The 24,596-nt window shown below is 46.3% G+C and overlaps 1 protein-coding gene across 1 annotated transcript in view; it reads right to left on the minus strand.

Annotated features, from left to right (window-relative positions):
• The window catches only part of NTN1 (netrin 1), a 185,151-nt gene extending 160,961 nt beyond the window's left edge, over nucleotides 1–24,190 (minus strand). The window contains exons 1-2 of the mRNA XM_037809826.1: nucleotides 24,020–24,190; nucleotides 22,522–23,603 (exon numbers count right to left, since the gene is read on the minus strand). Coding sequence (XP_037665754.1) covers nucleotides 22,522–23,539 — 1,018 coding nt within the window. The 5' untranslated portion in view covers nucleotides 23,540–23,603; nucleotides 24,020–24,190. The remainder of the gene's footprint in view (nucleotides 1–22,521; nucleotides 23,604–24,019) is intronic.
• Between the last annotated feature and the right edge of the window lie 406 nt (nucleotides 24,191–24,596).

The following is a 24,596-nucleotide window of genomic DNA, read 5'->3' on the forward strand; positions in this document are numbered from 1 at the left end:
GAATGAATGAATGTGGTGAGGGGGCAGAAGTGTCCCAGGTCAGATAAGCACCCACCCTGCGGTCCCCAAATGAACACGGAGCGCTTTACCCGAAGGGGGCGAACCCTAGCAAACCCCCGTCCAGCCTCTGCTGAGCCGCCCCGGTCCCCAGTTAACCCAATGGAGATGCTGCCAAGTTGCCATGTGCACTTTATTCCTCTTTTTTCCATAACAGATAAAACTTTTACACTGTCCATTTAAACCGCCATTGTTTGGTCCTCCCCTAAGGAAACTTCAAAACTAAAATTCCTTTCTCCTCTCATTTTGCCCCTTTGTGGCCACAGCAATGCTCCATTTAGCATTCCCAAAGGGTCATTAGCATCCCAAAGCCCTTGTTGTGCTGCCTGGCTGGGGGCTTGTGTTCCTGATGGACGGGGCACTGCGGCCCCCGGGGCCACGCAGCTCCTGAATGCCACTTGGGGTAATCCCCCTCCCCACTTGCCAAACTCAAGTTGCCCTCGCGGTTCAGATATTTAGCATCTAAAGAATTTCTCTCTCTCTCTCCCCTTTCTTTCTGCCTAATAAGGGCACCTTTTGATAAATACTGCATGGGGGAAACTTTTCCTTTCAATGAAAGACCCCCCTCTACAAGGCAAGATGAATATACTGATTAGAGAACAAACGGGGGGGGGGTGTTAATCCATCCCTCACTGCACCCCCCCTCTTCCTTTCACCCTCCATTCCTGTTCAAAGAGAAAGCAGAAGCCATTTCCCCCGTGAGGCAGGTCTAACAAACCTGGGCGGCTCGCACCCAACAGTGAAGGCTCTCGTGTTTCCAAGCTTTGAGACGGGCCTTAATAAGGGACCCCTCCTGAAGTTAACGTGTCAGCTTGTCAGGGATGTTACTCTGTGTGGCATATTGTTCTAGATAATCACCATGCTGCTGAAATTAGCCTGTGAATCAGACAAAAGTCCCTTCTGGAAACGCTAACCCAGTTGCTAGGTTCTCCGAAAGAGTTGCGTTGTTCTCTGCCTGCCCTTCGGTTCTCATCCAGCTGGGATGTCCTGGCTCATGGCAGCCTCGTGTTTCCTACACACAGCCTGAAAAAGCCAATGGCAGGCGCCCGATGTGGACCCCTGCCAAGGCAGCCCACGACCACCCAGTCTCTGGGAAAAGGCAGCTCAGCAAAGAACCCGTCCTTAAGCGATGGGTGGGACTGAGACAATTCAAGGCAAGCTGGGCCAGCTCCCAAGGGCATCTAGTTCGCCTGCCGACCTTCCGAAGCCCCCTGGTTACGGAAGGCAAAACATCCATTTTCACCCGTGAAGCCACCAGACCCATGAGCCATTTGCTGGCCCTAAATTAAGTGGGTCATTTAATTGGGGTTAATAGATGTCCTTAATTTCTGGCAAGTGCCCTCTGTAAAACAGCCAAGTGCAAGAGGCTCTCAGCAACTCTCTTTTTTATACTTTTCCTTGCTGTATTTCTCCAATGCATATTTATTTATGAAGCATCGGCTTTATGTCCACATCATGCCAGGCTCTGGGGACACACAGCAAGCAGCCAGGGTCCCCGTCCTTGAGGGCATCCCAGTCTGCTAGGGGAGACACAGGAAACAAAGCATTTCAGAAGTTCTGGAGCTGGTTCCCAGAGAGGGTCACGGTGAGACAGGTTTTGATTTGTGCAGTGGAGAGGCAAGGGGATATGGTGGGGGTCACTAGCTGAGAAACATCAGAGGCGATTTGCTGAATGGATCAATCCACAAGAAATAAAACTGGTATTTTCAGCTCAACATCAGTGCAGGTTTTTACAGAGAGCTCCCCCAAACCTCACTGAGTCACACAGCAGCCACAGGGACAATTCCTTTCAATATTCCCCAGGGACTGGAAGAAATGGGGCTGGTCTGGGAGAAGGGCTAAGGTTAGGGTTCAATAAACATTTTCCCGGAAAGGGCCAGAAAATAAATATTTTAGGCTTTGGGGGCCATAGGGCCTCCATCGCAACAACTTAAATCTGCTGTTGTACCAACGAAAACGGCCAAAGACTATACACAGGTGCATGGGCGGGGCCGGGTTCCAACAAGAGTTTATTAACAAAAACAGGCAACAGGCAGAACCTGGCCCACGGGCTGTGGTTGCCCAACCCCTGGCTTAGGAGAGTGGACATTGTCCAGTTCAGCACCGAGAAGGAACCAACTTCAGGCCTGCTTCCTCATCAGCACACACAGTTGAGGCACAAATTACCGAAACCAATGCTATTCCAAAAGCAGCAACTGAGGGCCTACTATGTGTCAGGGATAATCAGGATTTGCTCCCTGGGCTGAAGGGGTTCACTGTGCATCGATCGTGAATTAGTCATGATTTTGTTTTGATACACAAGTGATAACCACACTGTGAGAGTTTTATATAGAGATTTACGTTTTCATGTTGGCATTGTATTTCAGTGTTTGGCAATTTCCCTACTGGAGGACATCTGGGTTGTGCTCTCTCTCGCTCGTTCTCTCTCTCTTTCTCTCTCATTTTTTGCTACTATCAATAAATCCGGGACAAGCACTTTCGTACTTGTCTTTTTGTGCCCATGTATGTTTCTCTGGGGTAGCACCAAGAGATGGATCTGCCGGGCCAGAGGGCAAGCACATTTAAAGTACACTCTGGTTGTTCCAATGTCCAATGACTGGGCCCTAATCTCTGGCTCACTCTCTTACAAACAGGTGTCCTGGGTCATGAGGGGGACCCACGTGACAGATCATGGAGAGGCCAATGGAAAAGCATGGACTGAAAATCGCCCCTAAGTACCTGGTCCACTGGGAAGGGAAAACAACCCAGTTTGCTTTATTTTAAATAAATCCATTAAGAAAACCACCCCAGCAGTCACAGCCTCGCCTACTGCCCAGCGGGGAGGGGCTGGGGCTGGGAACCGGTGGCAGGACCACCGCCAGCCTCCGGCCCGAGGCCCAGCCCCAGCTGTCAGCAGGATGAATGCCGCGGTGCCCTGGCTATTATTTCACTCTAATTAATTCAGATCCGGGGGTCAACAATGGGGAGCAGGTCCAGGAGGTGCACTCCAACACAGGTCCTTGGCATTCCGGGAGCGGGGGCTGGGGGGCCGATGGGGATGGTCTGTCTGTGAGCTCCTAAGAGCTGGATTTCTGAACTCAAATGCCAAGCTGGGCCTGGCACCGGCCAGGTTGAGCCTTTCTTTGTGTCTGAAAACCCTTTTTGTTTGAAGTTGGTGTAACTTTAAGTGGCCTGCCAGCGAGGGCCTGTGAGAACGCTCCCAGGCCAGGGCTTTGCAGGGGCTCCCGGGGTGCCCTTCCCCTACCTCAACCTCTCCCCGGCCAATTTCGCCTGTTCTGTGGCACCTTTCTCAGCTACCAGGCCCAGGGCTCCCAGAGGGCTCCTCGCCAAGGCAAAACGGCTCAGCCCAGAATGATTCATCTGGGAGAGAATCTTTCCGAGCCGTGAAGGGCTCACTCTTCCAGTGGACCTGGCATGTGCAAGCCCTGCATTTAGCATTTTACATGCACCCTCTCATCTAGCTTCCAACAAGCCTAGGGCACAAACCTGATATTCCCATTTCACAGACGAGAAGATTGAGGCTCTGTGGCTCAAGATCTAGCTGGTAGGTGATGGAGTTAGGTCTCCGTCAGTGGACTACGTGATTCCAAAGCCCAAGTTCTTTCCACTAACACCAGTGGTTTCCAAACTGGGACTCATGATACTCAGTGACTTTTTTCCTTTTAACTGTTAATTTTCCAGCCTGAAATAATTTTGAACTTACAAAAAGTTGCAAAGGGATACAAAAAAATCCTGTAGTACCTTTTAGCCAGCTCCCCCAAATGTTAGTGTCTTACATACTCATAGCACAATGATCAAAACCAGGAAATTAGCATTCATACAATGGTATTATCTAATCTGCAAGCCTTATGCAAATGTCACCAAGTGTCCCACTGACACCCCCCCCCCCCCCCAATTTGGATCCAGGATCCAGAATCCTAGAGTGCAGTTAGGTATCAGGTCTCCTTGTTCTCCTCCAATCTGGGACAGGCCCTCATCTTTCCTTGTCCTTAATGACCTTGATATTCTTGAAGAGCACTGGCCAGATATTTTGTAGAATGTCCCTCAGTTTGGGATTCCTTAGTGTTTCCTCATGATCAAATTCCCATTATACGTATTTTAGCAAGAATCCCAGAGAAGTGAAGCCACATGCTTCTCAGTGCACACATCGGGAGCCACGTGAGTCTTACGTTCCATGACCGGTGACGTTAATGCTGACCATTTGGTGAAGGTGGTGTCTGCTTGAACCAAGAAAGTTATCATTTTTCTTTCTGTAAAGGTGGGAAGATAGTTGGAAATTATATAAACATTCTATTTCTCATCATACTTACACCCACTGACTTAGCAGACTGTGATTCTTTGCTTGCAAGGTGTTTTGGGGTTTTTTGGTTTTTTTTTTCCTCGCAGCCAGTGGTTTTTTATCACCATCATTCTCTCTATATTTATTAATTGAAATTCTACCAAAAGACAGAGGGGACCGTGTTTGTTAAACCCCTGAGTGCACTGGTTTCATCTAAAGCATTTGCTAAAGTATAGATTCCGAGGCCCCAGCTCTGGAGAGCTGACTTCGCTGACTTCGCTTAAACCAGGGGAGGACTCAGAAATATGCATTTTAATAAGCAGTTCCCTCCCTACCCCCACAAGATATTTTTATTGAGATATAATTCACATACCACACAATTTGTCTGTTTAAAGGATATAATTCAGTGGTTTTTAGCATAGTCACAGAGTTGTTGCAACCATCACCACAATCAACATTTTCATCACCCCAAAAAGAAACCCCTCACCCACTAGCTCACTCCCCATTTCCCCCCAACCTCTCCAGCCCTATGCAACTACTAGTCTACTTTCTGTGTCTATATTTATATTTCATATAAATATAATCATGCAACATGTGGTCCTTTTTAACTGGATTCTTTCACTTAGCATATCTTCAAGGTTCATCCATGTTGTGGCATGTATCATTCCTTTTTGTGGCAGAATAATATTCCATTGTGTGGATATACCACATTTTATTTATCCATTCATCAATTGATGGATATTTGGGTTATTTTCACTTTTTGGCTATTATAAATAAGGCTACTATGAATTCGTACTATAAACACATGTACAAGTTCTTCTGTGAATCTTTGTTTTCAGTTCTCTTCGGTATATACCTGGGAGTGGAATTCCAGGTCATCTGATAACTCCATGTTTAACTTTTTGACAAAATACCAAACTGTTTTTCACAGTAGCTGTACCATTTTGCATTCCCACTCACAATGTATCAGGGTTCCACTGTCCCCACATCCTCACCGACACTTGTTATTGTCCATCTTTATTTATTGGAGCCATCCCAGTGGGTGTGAAGTGGTATCTCAGTGTAGTTTTGATTTGCATTTCCCTAGCGCCTAACAATGTTGAGCATCTTTTCATCTGCTTATTGACCATCAAGAAGATGGTCGTCTTCTTGGAGAAATGTCTATTCAAATCTTCTTTGGAGAAATGTCTATTTAAATCTTTCATCTATTTTTAAAATGGGTCATATGTCTGTCATTGAGCTGTAAGATATCTTTACATATGCTGGACACTATACCCTTGTCAGATATGCAACTCGCAAATATTTTTTCTCCCATTCTGTGGGTTGTCTTTTCACTTTCTTGATAGTGTCCTTTGAAGAACAAAAGTTTTTTTTTTTTTGATGAAGTCCAATTTATCTATTTTTCCTCTGGTTCCCCATGAGGTTTTCCCACAGATGATCTATGGACTGAAACACTTCAAGGGTTTGGTAAAGATGATACAGAGGTTACCATTTTTTAATGTATTAGCATAAAGCTGTTCACAGTATCACCCTATTGCCTTTTTAGTCTCTGCCGTATCTGTAGTTGTATCTCCTTTTTCAATCTTAATGTTCTTTATTTATGTCTTCTCTCTTCTTCTTGATTAATCTTTCCAGATATTTTAGGCTTCTTTTAATTAGTCTTTCCAAACAACCAACTTTTGGCTTTGACCCTCTCTGTTGAATATCTGTTTTTCATGTTCATTGGCTTTTGCTCTTATTCTTATCTCTTTTCTCCCTCACCCCTGGCTTATTCTGTTATTTTTTTTTCCAACATGTTAAATAAGACCCTCAGTTCATTAATTTTCAGCTTTCCTCATGGCTCTGGTATTCTGTGAAAGACACTCCTCTCTTAAGCATCCCCTCTTTCCTCCCCGAATGAATCACCCCCTTGGCAGGAAAGTGAGAATAAATGGAGGCAGAAGCCGTGCTGGGTGCCCACCCATTCCTGCACCGAGCCACCCATGCAAACGCTCTTCCAGAGAGCTGAGAGTTCCTGGGAGGTGGCAGTAGGGTATTCCAGCTCCATAGCAAGCCACTGAGGTCACATTTCATCAAGGGAGGGGGCACCATGTCAGGGCATCCTTGTGGCCTCACCATCTTGTCCTTGCAGACTGATTTCTACGTCGGCAAATCTCTGCCAGGCGAAAGGCAATAAGGCAGACGCTCATGAACAGATGGGGTGAGCCAGAGCCATAGACTCAGCCCCAGCTGTCAGCTCAAACTGCTCCAGCTTCAGGCTAAGAACCATCTTGTGCTTTTTCTTGGCTTCTAAGCCTTATTCCCAGTAAATTCCATCCCTAAGCACCACTTAGCAGCGAGCCTAAAACCATCAAACACAGTGTGTGGGCACTGGAGGAGCCTGGGAAATCACTGCCCAACCCGCACTGTCCTCCAAGGAGGAAACCAAGGAGACCACGTGATTATCACGTTCAAGTTCATGACACTGTGTGTTTGTAACGGTACCAGTACGGAATAAACAGCTTTCTCCCACTTAATGCCTTCTGTCCTGAATTCTAATTTTCTAATACTGTTTTGTGACCCTGATTTCACTCTGTCCTCAGCTGCCTTATATAATTCTTCACATCTCTTCATTTTTATAAATGTTGGGTGACTTTGCCACTTAAACTTTTAAAAGATTGAGAGTGAGATGTTAAAGTCTTCCACTAACATCGTGTTTTTTGCTCCAAGAAGGCAAAAGAAAAAACTAGGATATGGAGTGTGTTAGTTAGGGTTCTCTAGGGCAACTGTGGGGATGCACGAGTCCAAATTCCGTAGGGCAGGCAGCAAACTAGCAACTCTGATGAAGATGTTCGACGAACTCCTCAGGAAACGAACTGGCAACTTCAATGAACGTGTTCGATGAACTCCTCAGGAAACGAATGGCAACTTCTACGAACTCCTCAGGAAACACTTCACTGGGCAGCCGAAGAAGAAGTGAAGGTCTCCTATCTGTCTCACTTAAAAGTCTTCAACCGATTGACTGGATTAAATCCAGCTGATTGCATTCTTTCACTGTGGAAGACACGCCCTTTGTTGACGTCATCAGTCATAGCTGCAGCCAATTGACTGACGATTTAATAAACCAGCCTGTTGGTTTATTAACCAGCCACAAATGTCCTCGCAACAATGGTTAGGCCAGTGCTTGCTTGACCAGACAGCTGGGTACCATCACCTGGCCAAGTTGACACATGAACCTAACCATCACATGAAGTATCTGAAGAATACAGATCAATCAATAAGGCTGCTTTAAAAATATATTAATGATTGTACACTGTGGATGACTGTATGGTATGTGAATATATCTCAATAAAACTGACTTTTAAAAAAATATATTGAACTCTGTACCTCAAAAACAGAGTTCCTATTCAGGTCCATGGGATACTGACAGAAATAATTTTAAACACACATACATGTGGGCACACAAACATGCACAATCAAGATTAGTTTATTTAAAAAGTACCAGCTGCAATGAAATAAAACTGCATGCTAACAAAATATATATTTTTAAGAAACTAATCCCTGGAAATGAAAATTCAATTCATAAATAATTCCGGGAGCAAAGTGGATATAAAAACACAATGATACAGAGTAAAAACCGTGACGATGAGAGCAGCACAAATCAAAACTTATGGGATGCGGTCAAAGCTATTCTAGACAGGAAAAGTCATTGCCTTGAGTGGTTGTACTGTTCAACAGGAATTTAAAAAACAATGAAATTAATCAAATTAAGCATTCAACTAAAAAAAAAAATCAGACAGACCACCAAAAAGCCTAAAAGAAATTAATGAAGATAAAAGGAGAAATCAGAGAATTAGAAACAATGGAAAGTGCCCCAAAATAAATGGCAGCCAAGACAGGAGATGAGGGCAACAGCTCTGAGAATTCCAGTTCTGGACTTTGAAGCTGTGCAGCATCAGGCAAGTTGAATTTCTTAACTTCTCAACCACCTGTAAATGGGGTTAAGAGTACTTAACACTCAAAGAGGTAACGATTTTAAAAATGAGAAACTGCCTCTGAAGTACTTAGCACAGGACTGACCCCACAGTGTTCAACAAATATCAGCAGCTGTTATTATTATCACCTTCAAAAATGCCAAGACAACAAACTAATGTAGGCAAAAGAAAGTGAGGATACACATCCACTATCAGAAATTAGAAAGGCAGCAAAGCAACATATAAATTTTTTTTATTTTTTACTTTCAGTGATTACTATACAATGCTGTGCTTAAAAATGAAAATCTGGGTAAAGCTGATTATTTTCTTGGAAAATAAAGAACTAAGTTTGACTCATAAAGCAGTTGAAAAATTCCTGAATAAACACATAAACATGGAAGAAATTGAAATGGTTATCAAATAACTACTTCCAAAAATGGCATCAGGCCCAGGCCTGGATGGGCTAGTTCTAGCAAACCTTCAAGGAACAGCTCTTTCTCATGCTACTTAAACTGTTCCAGAGCATAGAAAAGAATGGAAACTTCACACTTCATTTTATACGATTAGAATGCCTCGATACAAAAGGCAAAATAGAGAGAGAAAGTTCTGACAAATTTTCCTTCTGAACACAGATATAAAAATCCACAGTAAAATATAAGCAAAGAATAATACAGCATCAGCAAACAAGCTTTATTCCAAGAATGCCAGGATAATTCCAATTTAGGAAATCAGAAAACCATAGCGAAACACCACTTCATACTTACTAATCAAAAAGATAAGTTTTGGGGAGGATGTGGAGAAATTAGAACTTTCATGACCCTCACAGTGGGAATGCAAAATGGTGTAGCCACTTTGGAACACAGTTCCTCAAAAAGTTAAACACAGATATTTACCATATGTCCCAGCTTCCACTCTTAGGTATATTCGCAAGAGAAGTGAAAGCATATATCCATGTAGAAACCCGTACATAGAAGTTCATGGTAACACTACTCATAAAAATCAAAAAGTGGAAACAACCCAAATATCCATCAACTGCTGAATGGATAAACCAATTGTGGTTTAACCATATAATGGCATATTAGTTAGCCATACATGTTACATGGTACAACAAGCAGAAAAACTATAAGATCATTTTGACTGATATCTAAAGGCTTAACATAACGCTCCACATATATTCCTGATTAAGGAGAAAAAAAAGAGCAAATCTCCCATTAAACTAGGAATAGACGTTACGATGAAGAATTGAGCACAATAAAAAATCTCTATCTGAAACTGGTAGCAAACAACATACTTAATTATGAAACTAGAAATATTCTCACTCAAGTCAGCCTCAAGACAAGGGTGTATCTCACTATTATGACACATTATTTTTGAAGTTCTAGCCAATGTAGTAAGACAAGAAAATAAAGGTACAAGTACTGAAAAGAAGAGCTAAAATATTCATGATTTGGGGATGACAGTCACCATGAAGAAAGCCTGAGAGAATTAACTGAAAGAGCATGAGAACTAATTTTAAAAGAATTCAGTATAGTTGTAGGTTAAAACACTTAAAAATCAATCGCTTCTCCTGTGATTTTTCCAGACAGAAAACAAAATGAGAAGGGAAAAAAAAAATCCCTTTCATAATAGTCATCAAAATCTAGAAATAAACCAAAAAAAATATGTGAGACTCATGTAAAGCTTTCAGACCTAAGCCACACCCTTTTTTATATCCTAACAACCCTAATGGATCATTTAAATAATGAAATCAGTAAATAACAACAGTCAAGTTAACAGTTTCAATTAAAGTATGGTAAACTTCTCAACTATCACCAAGTTAAAACTGAACACCACCACCCTCAAATTACCCATGGTATTTGTATTGAAACTTGACAAACTCATCTAAATCCTACACACAAATAAATAAGGAAGAGTAGCAATGAGAATAAGTGAAAAACAACAAATGAAAAAGAATAAATGAGTGAATAGTGGACCCATTAGATATTGAAATGCACTATCCAAACAGACAGGAACTGGCAGGAAAATAGATCTGTGAAACACAATGGAAAAATCCATAAAACAGATCCAAGTTACATACTACTTAAGCATTTAGTAAATATGGCACCTCAAATCAGTGAGCAAAGAATGATTTTTTTCAAGAATTATTATATTGTTGCCCTTTACTAAGTATTTGATAAAAAAAAAAAATGAAACCCTTACCTCACACCATATGTCACAATCAGTTCCAGATGGATAAAAGATAAAATATACAACCTTGAGTTCTGGCAACAAGACGGACTTGTGCTTATAATGCAGAGCCTCTACCACTGAAACACCTAGAAATTTTTTAAAATATTTACTACACAGATGTCACAAGGGAAAAAGGAAATCCCCAAGTGCTGGCGGAAAGAAGAATCTGAAAGCCAAAGTTAACAAGCGGAAACATTAAGATCATGAGGTGCACATGAGTGGGTGGGGGAAGGCAGGGACAGAAAACAGGAAAAACAAAGGCTGTTTATTAAACTGGAAACAGACCCTAGTGCTTTGGCTTGGTTTTAACACCCCCACATGGACACAAGGTAAGACTTTGGGTCTTACAAGGCCAAGAGTTGGAAATGAGACTTTGACAGATGTTTAAGTATCTTTAAAATCTTTCATCAATATTTAATTTTTAGTATTTAATAAATATTTGAATATTCCTCTAACAAATATTTAATGAGCACCTACTACGCCAAGCCTCCCGTGAACAAAACATGTAAATTCATGTTCTAACACATGGGATGATGGGAAGACAGTTCATAAACAAGGCACACCAAATAAGTAAAGTAAGTAATATACAAGAAGGTGTTAAGTGTTACGGAAAAAAGGAGAAAGTAGAGCAGGATAAAGGTGCCAACATGTGTGTGTGTGTGTGAGACAGAGGGACAGACAGACATGGAGGGGAAGCTGTGTGCGGTATCAAATAGGATAGTTCCTCAATGAAAGGGGACTAACAACTTTGTCCTCCATCAACCCAGGGTGACAGCAAAAGTTTGTCTCCATCCAAAGGGGGAAAAGGTCTTCATTGAGAAAATGAATTCTGAGACCCGGGAGGGTGTGGAGTCCAAATCTGATACAAGAATTCCCAAGATGACTAATTAATGGAAAAAACCAGTCCTGGTCCTCTAGGAATACTTCTAGGATTTCTGGCATAAACAAATGTAAAATCACTCGATATGGCAGCTCCATAACTAGAGCCACTGGGGTTCCCACAAAATCCCAAATAAAGAAGTTCACCGTGGAAAGCCCATGAGGAAATCACCCACCATGAGGAAACGTCAGCAGACAAAACAAGCAGGAGAATGGGTACGCCTGAAAAGTGGGTACTGTCCATCAAACTAAAACGAACTATAGAATATGTTGTGTTTAAGACTATTTATAAATAACACTAAGCAAAAGAAGCCAGGCATCAAACAGTACATGCAGTGTGATTTCATTTATAGAAGGTTCAACAGCAGGCAAAGCTAACTCTACAGCATTGAAAGTCGAGACAGTGGTCTCACCTGGGAATGATGAGTAGAATGGCCATAGGGAGCCTTCTGGAAATATTTTATTTGTTGATGTTGAGCTAGTTACACAGGTGAGTTCACTTTGTGAACAGTGATCCAACTAAGAATGTGTACCGGTTTGTATATATTATGTCCCCCAGAAAAAGCCACGTTCTTTGATGCAATCTTGTGGGGCAGACGTATTAGTGTTGATTAAGTTGGCACCTTTGGATTAGGTTGTTTCCATGGAGATGTGACCCACCCAATTGTGGGTGATAACTCTGATTACATAATTTCCGTGGAGACGTAGCCCCGCCCATTCAGTGTAAGCCTTGATTAGTTTACTGAAGTCCTACATAAGAGCTCAGACAGAAGGAGCTCACTGCTGCAACTTATGGAGACATTTTGAAAACAGCTGTTGGAAGCAGAGTTTTGCTGATGCTTTGGAGGTACTAGCCCAGAGTATGCCCTGAGAAGCTGACACAGACATTTTGGAGAATGCCATTTTGAAATGCAACCTGGGAGCAAGCAGACGCCAGCCATGTGCCTTCCAAGCTAACAGAGGTGTTCCAGATGCCAACGACCTTTCTCCAGTGAAGGTACCATTTGTTGATGCCTTACCTTGGACATTTTATGGCCTTAAGACTGTTTAACTGTGTAACAAAATAAACCCCCTTTATAAAAGCCAATACATTTCTGGTGTTTTGCATAAGCAGCATTAGCAAACCGGAACACATGACCAAAGTAAAGAAAGGCAGAAAGAGAGAAGAGGTCTCAAGTCTTTCCCTTCCCGAGTGGAAGAGTGCTGAGTGAGAGGCAGGGATAGTTTCAGACGTCCCGGAGGACAGACCCAAGGGAGCAACCCAGTTAGAGCCTGAGCAGTCTTTTGGAATGAAGGGGGTGGGAAATACATCGTTTGAGTTGTAGAGCTGCCTTTGGTTGAGGAGAGAAAGGGTTGGGTGGAGATCAGAGAAGCACTCAGGAAGGAGGCAGCACTCCATTGGACCACAGAATATCAGAGCAGGAGCTGGTGTTATTTCACAGGAGAGAAAACCAATGCCCAGAGAAGTAAAGGGCCTTGCCCAAAGTCACCTTCACCTCCCCATATGAGCAGTCTTCCCTGATAGGGTATATGCAGGCTAAAGATGTGAGGCAGCCTAACAAACGGGGGAAAGCAAGACACCAGAGCCACACCACCCCGATTCCAACCCCCAATCCACCGCTTGCTAGCTGGGTGGCCTTGGGCAAGTTGCTTAACCTGAGTGCCTCAGTTTCTTCACCTGTAAAATGGGTATAATGTAAATGCGTACAACCACGAAAGTCCAACCACTAACTACTAAAGCTGAACGATACCTATCCTAGGCTCTAGCAATTCCAAGTCCAGATATACGCCCAACCAAAACCATTCTGATGTGCATCAAAAGACATGGACGAGGAGGGTGAAGGAGCAGCACTACTTTTAAAAGCCAAAACCTGCAAATGACCCAAATGTCCACCATACGTACAATGGACAAATAAACCGTAATCCATTTATACCACAGAATACTCCATAGTGACAAAATCTGATAAACTACTCTCACAAAAGGATAAATCTCACAAATGTAATGTAAGGGAAAGACGCTAGGTATGATTCCATTTATATAAAGTTCAAAAAGCTCGAAGTCTGAGCCCCCTCCATGGCACAGTGCAACCCCAACCCACCCAACAGACCAGCATGGTCTGGAGCTGAGCCTCCAGGACACAGAGAGGTTAAGTAACTGGCCCAAGCTCACACAGCTGGTAGAGCTGGGATTTAAGCCCAAGCAGTCTGAAGCTAGAGCTGGGTTCTATCAACCACAGCACTTAATGCATATATCTGGGTATTTCACAAATTATTAAATAGAATACTGTGCCCTCTGATCTTGATTTTAGAACTAAATATTTTCTATGGCTCAGAAAACTATGAATTTGCTTTCCACTCACATGGATTACGGTCTTCTGTAGACAGCTTTGATTTAAAAAAAAACACAAAACAGCTCTACCCCCGGTTCAGACAATAAACTGGGGTGAGAAATAAAGAGGAAAGCCCAGCCCCAGTGTTCCTTAGAGTTTCTGGGTATCAGGATGGCAAATCTGTCCAAGAAAGTGGGTTTCGCAGGACTGGTTTCTGGGGAGTGGAGTGAGAAGCAATCTCCTTCCTCATGGCAGCTGCAAAGGCCGAGCACTTTCTCACGGTGAATTCCCTGCGGGTCTGAGCCACGAAGTAAAACCGGGCTGGAACTGGGAATAAAGAGTTGGCTGAGCTCTACCTGCCCACCTCTGACGTCTGGCTGCAGAGAGAGGAAAACCAATTGGCCCCAGGACTCACGGCCAAAGTCTCCGACAGTCCCTGCCCTGGGGCCGCCCAACCCCAAGGTACTTTCATGTTGCAGAGGCCAAATCCCCTATCTGTAAACACAATGTGTTTCCTTTTTCATGCTGGGTTTGGAACTGTTATTGTTCAGCCCTTTCTGCAAGGCCCCAAATGTCAGCTGAGCACTAGGGGAGGTGGCTTGGGAAGCGTCCTTGTCCCTCAGTAGCACACAGGCGTGCCTTTGGGTAGAGGGTCCCATTTCTGGGGTGGGAAAGCCTGAAGAAGTCTCATGCATCAGCCTCCAATCCTGGTAGAAGCATAATGTCCTGCACGTTTCAGGGCAGTGATGAGCTTTTGGTCTCAAAATCCAAGGCAAAATGTTATAGTGTATACATGTCATCACAATAAAAATTTCAAAAATCAAAAATAAATAAATAAATAACCAACGCAGTTCTGGAGCTCACCCAGCCCAGCCAGCCTGCAGAGGAACTTCAAGAGCTGACGTTCCCTGGAAGACAAGGCTTTTCAAAAAAGCAGGGTGTGTCAAACTCTTGGCATTAAAGAAAACAAAAATGATGGCAAAACAAATGCAGGAGGAAAACCCAAAGTAGATTCAAATTGAATCCTTCCGTGGTACAAGAGCTAACCACGAGTCCCCTTCCTCTCGTGAAAGTCAGCTGCTCTCCTGTGCCCCGTGCATTCAGCAAAGTTTCTCAGGCATGTACAGCTTAGTACAAGTGTTCACCTTTGCACACAACCTCTCCGATGAGAATAAACTCTACCCGTGGGAGGGCATCGACTTCACCCTTCTTTATTTCCCCAGACCCAGCAGAGCCACCAGAAGAGCAAGCACTTCATAAACATCCACTTATAAGGTGCTTCTTTATTCTGCAGCTCTGCAGGTTGTTTTTGTTGGGGGAGGGTTGTCTTCTGGGAGGTGAATGTGTATCTTGTAGGTTAATTCTGAGTAAGGAGTAATGGCTGCCTAGAGGATTGTGGTAACAAAGATCCTAAGGCTATTCTTGGACATAGGAGGAGAGAGTGCTGTGATTGATTAGTAATGCCTGCCCTGCTTTCAGAAGGGAGGAGTGGTGGCACGTTTGCTGCATACTCACCAGAGACACTCCAAGCAGGAACAGATGAAATTAGAAGCCCTGACAATGGTGCACAGGCACGGAGGAAGAGTCCCCTACTTTGGGACTTCAAATATGGAAAGTAGCACAATATATAGGTCTTCGGGAAACTAAAAGAAATTTATCTCATTTCCTTTTTACTTAGGACTCAGTTATTCAAACCCCATCCCTTTAAGTTCCCTGTGGTCCTACCACATGTCTAAATAAAGTATGAAGCTTCTGGAATGTATGAAAGTTGGACATGACAACCAACAATCTCTCTTATCTGTAGGCAGAGAAGGCAATCAGGACCTGGGTAAAAACTAGAAAATCTAGCATCAGCGCCAGCCAAGAGGGGACCCATTCATGCCCCCAAACAATACATGACTACTTGCACAGAGGGCTGGGAGAGCTCTCACAAGAACTAGTCCTGAATCCTCCACGGGACACACTTCCAGCCCCTTGTCCCAGGCAACAGCTGAGTTGGAAGAGTCACTGATCATTGGCTGATTTAGTGAACTGGGGTGTTACTTTCTGCCTTTCAAGGTTCCCATCCATCAAATTTCATTTAACATCCAAAAAGTGACCCTTCTGAATAACCTGGAAGTCTACCACTCCAGAGATAGAGCTTTCTTCTGGATCTTCTTTGCATATGTAAATACACGACAACATGGATTCAATTCCACCTAACCAAAGCTAGTACACTAATCCTGCCACAGAGGTTTGGGAATCTCCAGGGAAGGCCCAACAGAAGCCAAGGGAGAGCACGTGTCTCCATTCCTTGGTGGTACTTCCACACGATCGGTACCCATGCCCCTCGGATGACATCGTCCCTTATCCTCCAAACGCCAGAGGATGCCTCTGATAGAAATATCCATCGTGAATAAAGCTTGGGGCAAGTTGCCTACAGCCTTGGGACAGAAATTCTATGACTTGAGACAATCTCATTCCGCAGCTCATCAATCACCCCCCCACACACACAAACACAACAGCCCCCTCTCTTCGTCAGAGGACAGAAATGGCACGAAACAATGTAGTCAGGGCTGGACACGTCCCCAGCCAAGGCCTCCCAGGAACTGGGGACCAGGAGGGTGCAGTATCTCTGCAGGCAAAGGACTGACAACTAGAATGTCTCTCTGCCTTCTGACATGGGAGGAAAGTCACTTCAGTGTCTAATTGTTTAATGGCAAGTTAAAGATCTAATTCTGGGCTCACAATTGGGATACGTTTTTGGAATAAGAACACAAAAATTCAATCTGGAACTCACTACGTGGTGTTACACAAGTCAAATCTCACGACAGCAGATAGCACGGTCTCTAGAGGACTTCCCCAGGCAGCTCATTCATTTCAAGAACTTTTCCAAACAACTGGCTCTGGGAGTCCATATAACAGGCCACAGCATTTATGGGCTCTGCCTTCCAAATAAAAGCTGCCGACGCCCCTCGCTCTCTCTGTAGGCACCGGTGTCCCTGGATATGCCAAGACAGGTCCTGTAGACTTGTCCACACTTAGTTCTGTTTGTGCAGAAATTGGGACAACAGGGATGTTCATTTTGGAATGGTTCCCTTCCTTGTGGCAATTTGATCGAGTGAAACAAGGCCTATCTAAAGCACCTAGTACAACGGCTGGCACGTAGTAGGTGACTGTGGGTGATCTAGGCTCAGAAGGCGAGCCCCACCTCTGAGTGGTGTCGGGAATCCTGCAGGCCCAGCCTCCAGACCAAGGCGGCGCCTCCCGAGGCCGTGGTTCCAGCAGTGCTGCTGCGTATCTTTCCAGAAGAAAGGCAAAATGCAGGGGGGCCACTCTGCAAGTTTTAGGCTTAAATCCCAAGAGTTTCAACAGCCTCCGAGACCTCTGGTCTCCCATAACGAAACGCACTGCAGAAACCTGCAGTAAGATTATCACTTATGAAAGGAAGAGAAAAAAAAACAAACAAAAAAAAACACTGGCTTATGAAATATCTGGACTTGTGCATCCACAGATAAGGCTGTTTCATAATCCAGATCCCCTGAGAGCCGTTCATTTTGGTGAAGCCAGTGCGCAGAGCAGACCCCGTAGAAGCCATCAAGATAACACGAATAACAACCCATGGGCTTTTGAAGTGTAAACATAAAAGTCTATTAAAGAATACAATGTTGGTTTAATCCCAAGACAAAAAATTTACTTAATGAAAAGCACAACTCATCTCAAGAAGAAATATCGATACCAGCTGTGAGCAGAAAATGAGGCGATCCCTTCCAGGGAACATCTGAATTTCAACCCACTGCCTTTCCAATATTTACTCTGGACATAAAGTCTCAAATACTTTTCTGAGGATCTCATTTTTCTACAGGAGGAGGTCAGGGAGAAGTCCGGGCAGGGCGGAAGGAGAGCTTGGCAGAGCCTTGGAAATGCTCAGACCCACCCCCAGAAGATTTACTCTTCCCTGGGTGCAGGGGGAGCAGCCTCCTTGGATTTGTGGCAACCTGGACGAGCGGGTCCAGAGCTGGCAGCGCTGGGAGGCTCCTGCCCACCAGGTGCTAACGAGGACCCCAGCGGAGATCCTCAGTCCAGCTGCCACGGAGACAAATGACAGCCCCGGGGCTGCTGACACATTGAAACTGCACCTATCAGCTCCACGCCAGCAACCGAGGCATGCCATTCTCCATCAGAGCCCTCTCCTTAATGATGACACTTCTCACCATTTCCTAGAGGTTGTCCAGTGTGTTTCAGAGAAGCAATGGGAAGTTTAGAATGATGGAGAAAGGAGAGGTCTTAAAAAGAGGGTTTTTTGGTCACCAGCTCTGTTCTACCACCTTCGAGAGATCGCAGGCCCTGAAAGCAATAGACTCAGCCATCAGCAACACCTGTGCATGCTAAGAACCCACAGGCAAGTGGTTAAATCCACTTCACTTGCTTATATACCTAACTCCCGGCACCCACCAGGCTTGATGGATAAGATAAAGGACAACTTCTTATACACAACTTCATTTTTAACTATGTATTAATACAATAATATAATACATGATATACAATGTAATGTCATATAATACAATATGATACCATTCAATATCATATATTCAACCAAGGAATAACAGATTGTCCCAGCTTTTCTCCTGCACATGCATGTGTAACTGTCATCCATCCATCCATCCATCCATCCATCCACCCACCCACCTACTGTAGGAGGCATCACTGAGGTTGCAATAAACAAAGCATCAGCAAGCACCAGGCTGGAGTCTCAGCTCCACCACCTACTGGTTACGTGGCTTTTGGCAAGCCACTTAGTGTCTCCAGGCTATGGATTCCTCATCAGTAAAACAAGGACAATAATTGTGCCCATTATTGGCATAGTCACAATGACAGAACGGGTAAATTAATGAAAGTGTCTGACAAAGTCTAAGCCCTCCAGGGTCAATCATAATAATGATGATAATTATAACAATTATTACTACTACTAAAAACAGTCACTGATCTACAGCTCTGTGTCAGTCAGACTGTGGACTAAGCCTTCTGATTTTCCAAAGGTCTTTCGCCACACGTTCGATTTCTTATGGCAACATCTCCAATGTAACCTCCATCTCTTACCTGGGATGATGGGGGTGGGGTGGGGGGCACAAACACCAGAACCATTTCCAGCCTGGAGAATATCCCCTCCCAACCCAAGCCATGTTTAAACAATTACGAGCATGACGTTGCAGGTACCCTGTTCCACAGGAGGCCAGCCCAGCACGGAGCCTGCAGACACGTCTTTTGTGTGGGTTTTGGGTTACAGCTGGGCAATGCAAAACCATAGAGTGAGTCGCAAAACGAGTTTTCATAAGCTCGCCCTGTCACAAACCGGGCAGGGTCTCACGCTGACATCCCCACAGTAAGATTAAACAGCACGCTTCGTCGGGCACTAAATACTAACCCAGCTCCGACGTTAGGGGGACACTGATTAAAACTGATGTCAATAATTTATGAAACACAATATGGTCTTCAGATGCTCTTTTGGAAAAAGAAGGGCGGGGGGGAGAGGAAAAAAGGGTCTAGCAGCCCAGGTGGTTGAAAACTGCTCATGCATTTTCCCTTGAATATACACACACACCCATCATGCATGGATGCCTCTTTATGCGATGAATATAAACGCATATGTGTATGAAAGCATGCGAGCACTGCTGATACATGTGGGCGGAAGAAAGTATTTAGTTATTCCACTGAGAGCTGTCGAGGCTGTAACGTTATACATAGTCTTGTCTTTCATATTGTTTTGAGTGGTGTTTTTTTTTTTTTCCAGAAGAAATTCAAAGTGCATTTAAAATAAAATTGGGCTTTACAAAAGTATACTTTTATGCCATAGAGATCTCGACCTTGAAACAACACACAAAGAAAGCATGACCAGAGGAAATGTATAGGGTATATGAATTTCTTAGAAATCAATATCTCAGCTTTATGTCAAAGGACCATTTAAACAATATCAGTGTGTTTTAAAAGTTGTACTTTTTTTTTTAGGGGGGGAGGTTGGATTTACCATAAGGAAAGATGACATTTTGGTCTATTATAACTCGTGTCTCTATTTTATCAGGGTGAAGACAGAATGGCAAAAAGATGATGCTTAATTTTTAACAAGACTGAATTTTAGAATGAAAACAAAAATCTACTCTTTACTTTTGCCTTAGTTGTAAATACGCTGGGCAGCTTGACTTTATATGTCAACAGTGTGGAATTCACAAAATGGGATTATTTTGGAGGGAAAATCTGAGCTGCTGATAGTACAAAAGTTAGTGTTTGGAGGATTTATTAATGCTTTTTTTTTTTTAACACACTGCCCTTCAGTATCTCAGAACACCTGTCAAACACTAATTCATTCACATATCTCCACTATAGGGCCTTTTCATAAAAAGCTCGACCTTTCATTGTAAATCACTTCTAAATTGTCCTTGACGGCTCTCTCTTTTGCAGAATGATGGAAAAATCACTAAGACTTCAATTAAGACTTTATGGGAACTTCAACCTGATGTACCCAGCTATATCTACAAGGTATCAGAACATCTATTCAAAAAGGAAACTATAAATAACTTTAACATAGTTGAATTGGCTTTGCTTTTATGAGATGACTGGATAATTGGCAAGGCTTAAAGATACTTTAGCAACTGAGAATTGAAATAACGTCAGGCGAAACCAGAAAATACTGTTAACCGATTATTTGTCATGTAGATTATACAGTTATCTGGCCTAATTAAATGCTTTGAACAAAAGCCGTTTACTAATTACCTTAGTTAATTGCTCAATTTGACCCAAAAAACAAGTCAATCCAATTTGCGTGCACTGTTTGTACTTTGGTCACAAAGACAAAATCCTAAACTATGGAGATGACTTCAAATGCGGGATCATGATTATAACAAATGCAGGTGATGTCTCCACAGCAAAGTAACAGGGAGAGAGTAGGCGGTGAATCTGAAGAACAACAAAAGCTCAGGCCGAATCTTCAGGCTGCTAAAATCTTACCACAATATCACGTTCATTAGCCTCATTGTATTCACTTGACTTTGTCCAATTAGAACCTGCTGGTGCCAATGCCCAGCCATCTTTCATATGCACACACAAACTAAAACTGATAGCCAAACCATGGGAAGCTCTTCAGATGTCAATAAAGGGTTTTTATGCACAAAAGAAAGTAAAGAAAAGAGGAAGGGGGGAGAAAAGAGAAGAGATGGGAAAAACCAACATTTCTGAGGGAATTGAGCAGATCAAAGGAATTTCCTTCAAGAAGACCAACTAAGTCGGGCTGTAACTACCATCTCTCTGTGAAACACTGACAAAAAGTCTCTTCAAACTCGAACCACCCGTGCTGCCCCTTCACGGAGAGGAATGAACAATTAAGTCTGCAAAAATGGAGGCCTCCCCACGAGACAGGGCCCAAAGCCGTGTGCAGAAAAGGATGTCCCGACTGGGCCGCTGGGCCTACCCGGCTCTCCAAGACATGTTTTCCATTCGCTTGCTCAGAAGTCTGCATCCACGGTCACGAGACACAAACTATTTGACAACAACATGACACAATTAATCAGAACCAGACCGCCAAACGTGTGTTCCCGGGGACCAGCAAACTTTGCATTGGCCTCAGGGAGTGAAGCCACGGAAGAGACATGGACACCAGCTGGTTGGGATGGGGGGAGGGGAGGGGAAAAAACATCAACGTGTTCACAAAAGATGCACCCCAAATGGAATATTGTCCGACTAAATAGTTTTCATTAAAACAAAAAGCTGGAATTTGGAAGTTTACATCTCATACTGAAAAAAACAAACCACTTATATATTGTCTTACTACCTTACTACCCCTACCCCCCCCCCTTTTTTTTTTGCTAGAGAAAAAACTGGTGCCTGGGTGTTCCTACAGCAGCAACGTTGCACAATTCAGATGCAGACTTTATCCTTTATTATCATCTCAGCCTCATTTATAACCCAACAATATTCACCAGGGGCAGGATTTGTCAGATTTCTCTTTCAGTAACCCAAACCCCATCAATAGGCAAGAAGCTGGACCTTAGTTAATTCAAAGTGGTTTAATTTCACCTGACCCTGAAGCTAACAAAAAAATCTGGTATACTTCTTTTTCTGGACCAGGAATTAATTAGTTTAAAATAATTACTGAACTCTCCTTTGTAATCTGTAGATAGTAATTAATTAAAATCACATCACTCTTCTTTTGCTAACACAAACACGCTGTTCAAAAGAAAAAAAATTTTTTTCAAACTATAAAAGACAAATGGAGGGCACATAAGTGATGTTCCTCTGGTACCGAACTGGCCCAAACTGCAAACAGTTCTTTGCCTTTTCCCAAGGGATTTGTGGGTGTGGAGCTGGAAATTCCCGGAAACGGGTATGGGATCCCCAACAGTGCACCCAGCTGCAGCCCCAGGAAAGGGAGGTGGGGGCAGAGGGCGGATTCCAGGGTCCGGGCAACTGAGAGGGAGGCAATGAATGAAATGCGTTTGGATCCGAGATTAGGGGGACCTGTCGGCAAACTTTTCTGCAAAACCCCCACACCGCAGCATTCCCCTTGCTTCATCTTGGCCTCCTAGAGCGCACTGCGCACAAGCCGGGGCGTCCACAACCACAGCCCACACCAGGCAAGGAGACCCGCTCTCAGCCCTCCCGGATCCTGGACCTCCCGGGACGCGCCTCCCACGGTTCCCGCGACGTCCAGGCAGCCGGCGATCCCCGGGTTGGGTCGCCTCCCGCGCTCCCAAGGACCCGCGGCTGCAAGGCCCGGAACCGCCCCCACGCGTTCCCGCCAGCCGCGCCGCGGCGCTCCACTCACCCACGCATTCGTTGGCCTCGCGGGCCGTGGCGCGCTGCCAGGGCCGGTCGTAGTGGAAGGGCTTGCAGCGGTCGCACTCGGGGCCGGCTGTGTTGTGCCTGCAGTCGCACACCAGGCTGTCGTCGCGATCGCGCACGCAGCGGGCCGCGTGGCCGTTGCACTTGCAGCGGCCGCCCACCTGCAGGTCGGACACGGCGTAGAAGTACGAGTCGCGCGCCAGCTCCGAGTCGTCCTCGTTCTCGTCGCCGAACGTGTGTAGGCGGCTGAAGGCCACGCGGATGTCGGTGGCCGTGACCCAGTCCTGCAGCACCGGCGAGTTGTCGAAGTCGTGCGCCGAGGGCCGCCCGTCCAGCGTGCTGAAGGCGATGAGGCCGCCCGAGAGCGGGCGCATGTCGGTGTGCGAGTCGGTGCACACGGCCTCCTGCTCGTTCTGCTTGGTGATGGGCGCGCGGTGCGGCCGGTTGTACATCTTGCGGCACTGCGTGGAGTAGAACTGGAAGGGCACCCACGTGCGCCCGTAGTCCATGGACTTGTAGATGGCCATGGACTCGGGCCGCGGCGAGCAGAACTGCAGGCTCACGTAGGTCACCTCGAACTTCTTGCCGAGCGACAGCGTGAGCGTGACGTTGTGCGGGAACTGCAGGTAGTTCTCGGACTGCCAGCACGTCAGGTTGTGCGGGTTGTTGAGGTCGGTGAGGAAGGCAGGCGGGTGCGCCTTCTTGGGGTCCGACGCGTTGCAGAGGTGGCAGGAGCGCAGCCGCTCCTCGCCGCGCTCGCTCACCACGCAATAGCGCGCCGGGGGCCGGCCGCAGGTGCTGGACACGCGCACGTCCTTGCCGAAGGCCGCGTTGACGAAGTCGGGGATGCAGCGGCGCGGGTGGCCGTTCTCGTCCGAGCAGGGGTCGGGCTGCGCCGCCTGGCCCGCGAACATGCTGAGCCCGGGCCCGCCGCGCACCGCGCCCACCAGGCACGCCACGGCCGCCAGAGCCGCCAGCGCCTCCCACACTGCGCGCATCATGCTGCGGCCAGCTTGCCCCGGCCCCGCCGCGCCGAGGAGTCGGTCCGCCCGCCGGGGAAGGCGCCTGCGGAGAGAGGGGAGCTGCGCTCAGCCAGCCCGCCCGCCCCGCGGCAGGGAGGCGAGCGGGAGCGCGGGCGAACTCCCGGCCTCCCGGGCACCAACCCCGTGCGGCTCAGTGCCCTTCTCAGCTCCCCAAAGTCGCAAGGCGGGCGAGTCCGGGGGCCCCAACCCTGCACCGCCCGCGCCCCTTCCTCCCGGCGGGGCGGCGAACCGAGACCTCGCGGGCCGACAGTCGGCTTCCCCGCGCCGGTCGGCCCGTCTCCAGCCAGCCCGCCTCGCACCCCAAGTCAGGGACGCAGAAGAGCTGGGGTGCCGCGAATCCCGCACGGTCCCGCGCCCCCTTCCTCGCGCAGCCCTACGCTCCCTCCCGGCTCCCCCGAGATCGCGTCTCCGCCGAGGAGTCCGCGTCGGGGACTTTACCTCTGCAGAGGGAAACGAGAGAGAAAAGTTTGCCTGGCCGCGGCTGCGGAGCCCGCGCGCCGGCCGGCGTTGAGCCTCCGCTGGCTGCTAGCAGGCGCGTCCCGCCTCAGCGCGGGCTTGCCAGCTCCATGCCCGCCGCCGCCGCCGCCTCTCTCGCCTGACTGACGACGCGGCCGCCAGGACCCCGCCGAGGTCGCAGCGCTGCCCTGCCCGCGCCCAGGGCGCACACACACTCACGCTCGCTGGCGCGCACTCACTCACACACACGCACGCACGCCCCCGAAGGCGCCGCCGCCGATGCTGGGGGGGGGAAGGGGAACGGGGGGGGGGAGCGCGGAGGCGGGGGGCGGGGCCGCCGGGCGGGGCGCGGGCCAATAACGTCGGCGAGCAGCCGCCCGCTCGCGGTGAAGTTTTCACCCCGGGAAAGAAGAAAGTTCAAGGGAGCCGGCCGGGGCCGGGAGAGAGGGCGAGGGACCCGGAGGCGCGGCGCGAGAGCGAGAAGGCGAGCGCGGGGGGACCGGGGAGTCCGAGAAAGAGGAGCAGAGACAAAGAGAAAGCGAGCCGAGCGCCCGGGGAA

This window comes from Choloepus didactylus, chromosome 18, assembly GCF_015220235.1.
Source record: "Choloepus didactylus isolate mChoDid1 chromosome 18, mChoDid1.pri, whole genome shotgun sequence".
NCBI classification, from domain to species: Eukaryota; Metazoa; Chordata; class Mammalia; order Pilosa; family Megalonychidae; genus Choloepus; species Choloepus didactylus.